The sequence below is a fragment of the Numenius arquata genome, chromosome 1 (assembly GCF_964106895.1).
Source record: "Numenius arquata chromosome 1, bNumArq3.hap1.1, whole genome shotgun sequence".
NCBI classification, from domain to species: domain Eukaryota; kingdom Metazoa; phylum Chordata; class Aves; order Charadriiformes; family Scolopacidae; genus Numenius; species Numenius arquata.
Genome location: NC_133576.1, coordinates 137004180 through 137010179, shown reverse-complemented (window position 1 = coordinate 137010179; position 6000 = coordinate 137004180). Strand labels below are relative to the sequence as shown.

General features: G+C 45.9%; 1 protein-coding gene across 1 annotated transcript in view; it reads right to left on the bottom strand.

Annotated features, from left to right (window-relative positions):
• Positions 1–1977: 1977 nt before the first annotated feature.
• The window catches only part of TENM4 (teneurin transmembrane protein 4), a 374463-nt gene continuing 370440 nt past the window's right edge, over positions 1978–6000 (bottom strand). The window contains 1 exon segment of the mRNA XM_074146667.1: positions 1978–2736. Within this exon segment, the coding sequence (XP_074002768.1) occupies positions 1978–2736 (759 nt within the window).

Sequence of the window (6000 nt, the reverse complement as noted above, 5' to 3'; positions counted from 1 at the left end):
GCTGTATCCTGGGGGCTGGAGCCTGCAGGCAGGGGTCAGGCTGTGTTGGAGGATGTCATTGGTGGTGGTGGTGGGAGCGCAGAAGAGCTGGCTCTGGGGACACGGGTGCATTGCAGGGCTCCGACTAAGGAAACAGCCTTGGCATGGGTTTGCACGTCTCGGGTTATCTCTCTGCAGAACTTGGAAGCAACAATCAAAGTGGATGGGATAAAAAATAAAATAAAATCAGGACTAGAGATGCTCCCAGAGAGACACGGTGAGAGCTCTTAGAGTCAGGATACGTGCAGGTCTCAGTGTGGTAGAGAACGTCTGCTTGGGAGCAGGGTTGGCCACCTCCAGCCGGAGCTCCAGAGGTGGGGTAACACCTCTGCCCGCAGGAATGGCCCGTGCTACCACAGGACTGTTTCAGACAGGGGAGAGGATGCTAAGCTCATCTCCACCTTCCCTTGAATTTCAAGGACTCTTGAAAATACCAGAGCACAGAGGTTATGTGAATACAAATTACATTAGCACGCCCAGTGACTTTGTCAGCAGTTTCTTATTAAAGCACTTGGTCCCCTCCGTAGTGGGCACTTCCATTCAACCTCCCCCTTCTCCACGGCTAACAGTCAACCGGGCTCCCCGTTTAATTCGAGCCCGTGTAAGAAACAGCGAGAGGGTCGATTCCAACATTCCCCTTCTTGTCCCACCACGCACAAGCTGTTGCTACTTATTAAACGTTTTAAAATCCCTGCTGCCAAAGTCCCCAGGAGACATTTATCTGCCATAGTCATAAACGACTTGCCAGCATGCTACTCAAAACCGCGTTTCCCAGCCAATAAATAAAAGCTCCAGGATCAGGAAAAGCAGGGTTTGGCTTGCTCTAATTTTCAGTGGTATGTCACCGGGATACTATAACTACTTTTAAATTCAAATCAGCTTCCTAAAAAATTAACTGGTTTTATCAGATACAGCACAGTGGACTGTTAAACACGTAGCCTCGTGTACTGAAACACTATACATTTAATGAAGTTATGCCATTAGCAAATGTACAACATGGGTGCATTAAATCCACCTATAGAACAGCTCTACGTATGAGAGAGAGGATTTATTTTAGCTTTTCTCAATAGAGCAGGAGTCCCTTTCTTGGCTTTTGCTAGGTTTTTTAACTAAAACCAGGATTTGCGCATACACAAAAAACCCCCCAAAAGTATCTACTCTCATAATGAAAAAAGACTGATTTTTTTTCTTTTTTTATTCCAGTTCAGGAAGGAAGAGAATCATCTTGCAAGTTAATATAATCAGCTCCTTTGCCTCTATAATCTACTTCTGCTCAGCAGGAGCCCCCCCCAAAAAAACCTCTTTAAGTCCCAAGTGAAACGTGAAAACTACTTGTAAGGTCTCTTTTGAGGCACATGATTCGGACGGTCACTTTTGGAGTATCGGAATCAGCATCATCTTCCATCTCCTTTCTTCTTCTCCGGGTGGGGGGGGGGGAGCTCTCCGGCGTGCCGCATGCTCCCCGTCTGTCGGGTGGAAGGCTATCTGTCCCTGCCCCAAATCAGAAAGGGTTAGGATGACACATGTTAGCACAGACACCCATTTCGCACTTCACACCTAAGGACGTACGTCGACGACTCCCCACTTCAAATTCCTCACAAAGGGCAGGGGGAAAAAAACCCAAAAAAACAACAAAAACAAACAAAAAAATAAAAAAGGACAAGAGACAGTAAATTTCACTGTGATCACACTACGGCAAAATATACCTTCTGTTCGTTGCAAAAAACGCATGGAGGCCAAATTAAAGAGGAAAAATAAAAAGTATGTTGCATGAGTTACAGTGCAACCGCATTTTTCCTTCTCTTTCTATTTTCCTCCCCCCACCCCGGCCCCAGCCTTGTTCAGTTTAGAAAAAGGGTTGAGTACAACACAGTCAGGTAAGTGGCCACAAAAGAGTAGCTGTCTTTGGCAAGAAGTCACCGCATCGACCCCTCTCTGTCACCTTCTGCCCATTTCGCTCTGTCTCATGAAGTGGATGTTGTTGGCGCTGTCTGAGAGTTCGGGGTACTGCTCCACTGAGATCACAAAATAGCCGTCGTAGCCCTGTACCCGGCCCGTGTTTAGCACTTGTTGCTTCTCCCCTTCTGTCCACGAGCGAATCCCCTCCTCCCCATCCCGCAGTCTCTGCTGTTCCCGGGACCAAGCTTGGGCCACAGCGCGCTGTCGGGCCAGCTCCAGGACGCGGGCCTTCTCCTCGTCCAAGGTGGTCCCGTAGCGAGTGTTTAGACACAGTGCACCGTACTGGAGCTGGATGTCCGTGTAACGTCTAGTCCTTCCACTGAGCACTGTGTTGATCTGGGACACCGTCACGTTCACGCCGTTCTCCAGGGTCCTCCGCCCGCCGCTGAGGCCCAAGATGGAGAGGTCGCCCTCCGACGGCCCTTGCTTAATGAAATAGTGCGTGTCCACGCCGTCGATAGTGAAGTGCAAGTTCTCCAGGTAATGGGCATTGTTGAGGATGGCCGCGATCCTCCGCCCATCCTCGTTGGCCACACTGATAATGTCGGTGGCCACACGGCCGTCCTTCATGGCAAACTTGACACCTTTGCCAAAGATAGAGCCTCCAGAGGCAAAGTTCTTGTTCTTCTTGACCTGCCGGCACCCGGCGATGCTGGAGCTGTAGATCCGTTCGAAGCGCTCAAGAGTGACAAAAGCCTTCAGCTGCTTCTGCACTTCACACTGGACCCCCAAAATTGACTGGGCAGCGAGAGAAAGAAGAGAAAGATGTGTTAGAAAGAGAAGTTCAATGATGCAAAGGCATTATTAGCATGCTGGAGACCAGCAGGACATCCTGGAAACATCTAATGAGGAGCTCTTAGCAACTTGTATCAACTTTTTCCAGATTTTTAATTCTTTTTAGTGGAAGAGAAGTGTTATCAGGTTATTCCCTCTAATGCTCATAGTTTCAATAAGGTGAACTGTATTTATTCTCACAGACTGAAGGATGTAGAGGTAGAAAAGGATTTTTTGCCTCAGTGGTGTGAAGGTCTAGTTTGGACATGCAATTATTTTGTGCTTCAGTGTTTTCCATCTGCACATAAAAAATCATTCACCTTGTGGCCATGATGCTTCATAAAGTGCTTTCAGATTTTCTGTGAAAAAGTGTGGAAGTATTTGTAAAAGTTCCCTCTGTTTTAACTTAACTTTGTAACTCCTTGTGCTACCGTCAAAAGCCCTGCATCTCAGGTAGGACCATAGTGGCCATAACCCCTTTATAGCCCATTTCAACCTGGCCAAAGCAGGTTGTTCAAAACTCAAGGAAGGCCCTAAATCCAACTCCTATTTCCTGCAAACCTTCTACAATGCTCCAGGCTCCCTGAGCTAAGGCCAGCCCCACCTGATGCTCGAGTTTTGGCTTATACTGAAGAAAAAGTGCTGAGAGACAACAGCCTGGATCATTTGCAGTCAGGTACAATACAAAGTCACTTTTGCTGTTAGCGTATAATGGAGCAAGCACACAGCGAGTCAGCAGCTCATCATTACTGCAAAATGTCTTTGGAAATGTTCTCATCAATTCACGGCAGCGCAGGCTTCTTACAGACCCCTGTTCACGAACAATTATTTGCTCAAATTTCACAAAAGCAAGAGGATGCTATGACAAAACTCTGCTGGCACTGCCAACGGCTCAGTTCAATAATGTAATGACATCCAGGATTAAAAATAGGCTACAAAGAAAAGTTTGCTGCACTCCAATTATTTCGAGGAAATTTAACATCCATGAAGGATATTGCCTTACACTGTCCACAAGCTAAAGGCTCACATCCTTCCCTGGCTGCCAGAGGACAATTCAGATGATGCAGGCATTTCAGCGTGGACCTCTCAACTAAGACTTGTTACATGGCGAGGGAAGGGAAATAAACCCTCATTTCCATGGTGGCCCTTTCCAGGGAAGGGTCTCAAAGCACTAAAGAAACAAAAATAAAGGATTTAGCATTGCAGCTCGCTCAGAGGTTATGAGTAGTTTTGCTCTATAAAGGAGAAAACTATAAGGGAACAGAGGTACACAAGTTCAAGAGCATGTTTTTGTTGTAAAGCATTAAAATACGCAGGACTGACTTTAATTCAAAGTGCCAAGCAGGCTGGCGCAGCTCCTCCTTTCCCCCTTTTGATTAACAGTGTAGTAGTTGGAGCAGGAGCCAGTCACCTATGGAAGAGGAGCTCTTTCTAGTTGTCCCCACACTGCCTGTGGGGGATCTCGCACACAGCCTAGAGAGTGATATAATTAACAGACTGATAGGGAGCCAAACCCAGCTTCCCTGCCAACTGCACAAGTGCTCTAATTATGCAAAAACCGGACATAATTAATGTAGATGTCACTGATGATGGACACAAAGCAATTAGGTTCCTAAGCTCTGTGAAACACTGTTTTAAATAAGTGTATCCTGCACAGCCTTGGTTGGCTATTCCCTCTTCAGAGAGGTTTAAATGGGGAAGTATTCTTCTCAGGTGCATCTCGTATGGATTGACTCTAGGTGGTCCCTCCCCACCATCCGACGTGCCGCTTTGCTCTTCCAACTTGCCTCAGTAACTTTTACAAGTGATAGGAAAAGGCATTTCTCATTATTCATGTCGAATCGCTGTTGGGTACGAGCTCCTTCATTCAAGGATGTAAATCAGGTCTCCTGCGCTGCATTGCTATGTCCTGTGGTCTTTTATATATCACCATCTACATATACATCACCATGTTTACCAGCAGCCAAGTGATAAGGGGTCCATGGAATTAACTGCACCATCTACACATTGTCACCTTGGGGAAGGGAGCTCTGGGAGGTCACACAGCACTGGGCATGGGAGAATTATTCCTATCAGAAATCTCCCCCATTCCCCTTCTATTTTGTCTTCATCACCTTATTCTTGATGAGCTGCAGGAACTCTACCGCCTTTTCAATCCTGATCAAATTACTAGGTATAGATCCCCTGTAAGTGCCTCCAAATTAGGTTGCCCCAACAAACCAGTGGGTCTAGACACCACTCCCTTGTCTTTTCTTCCGATCCCGAATGAAAAGTGAGTTTGCAACGAGCTCTGAAAACCTGCTGATGCTGCAAGACAGACACTGTGATTTCATAATCTGCTGTGCTTTGGACAAGTGGGACACATGGTTCGTAACCACATATTTATACTGCTAAATATACAATACGTATTTTATAAATAATATAATTTTATAAAATTTTAGAAGTAAATACTGCTAAAGAGAGTCAGACGTTGTATTGCACCTCGTCATTCACACTGGATAACTTTTACTTTCATTCCTGGTTTGGTTTTGGACTCCTCCAACTGCTTTATCCAAGACATGTTTCCTAACTCTCCAGGTCACTTCTACCCAGCCACAGGGCCAGGGATTGGTCTTGGAATTCTTTTATTTAGCTGTAGAGGGATAGTCTAAAATGGGGTTAGGGAGCCTTGTGAGGACAACAGTTGTACAACAAAGTGTTTAAGGGTGGTTGATGTCCTTGGATTTGCCATTAATTCACGAAGGATTGTAGCCTGGTTGGCACATGCTGTGATACCATAGGAATCACAGCCAACAGCTGTGCCATGATCTACCATCCTCAAGCTCCATAGCCCAGTACCTGGGACCTTCTGGTCTGAGGTAATTTTCAATTTTTCATTTTATGGTCAAATTCTCCACAGCTTTGAATTCCAGATCAGAAATTGCCCATTATAAAAGGAAAACCTGATTTTAAAAGTCTTTTTTTACAATTTATGACCCAATAATAGGATACCAGACCTTTCCTTGAACTAGTTACATACTGCCTTCGTGGTATTATATGAAGTCACACAATTTCCACAGCTCCACCCTTCATCTGGATGCCATTTAAAAAGAAAACAAGCAGCACCCACCCTGCTACTGGCAGGCCTTGCAGGTTTAAAGGATTACACATGATTTAGCAGCAATGGCACTGTCATTTCCCGCCTAAGGACACCCACATGGGATACCAGGCCAACTGCCTTGTTGGTGT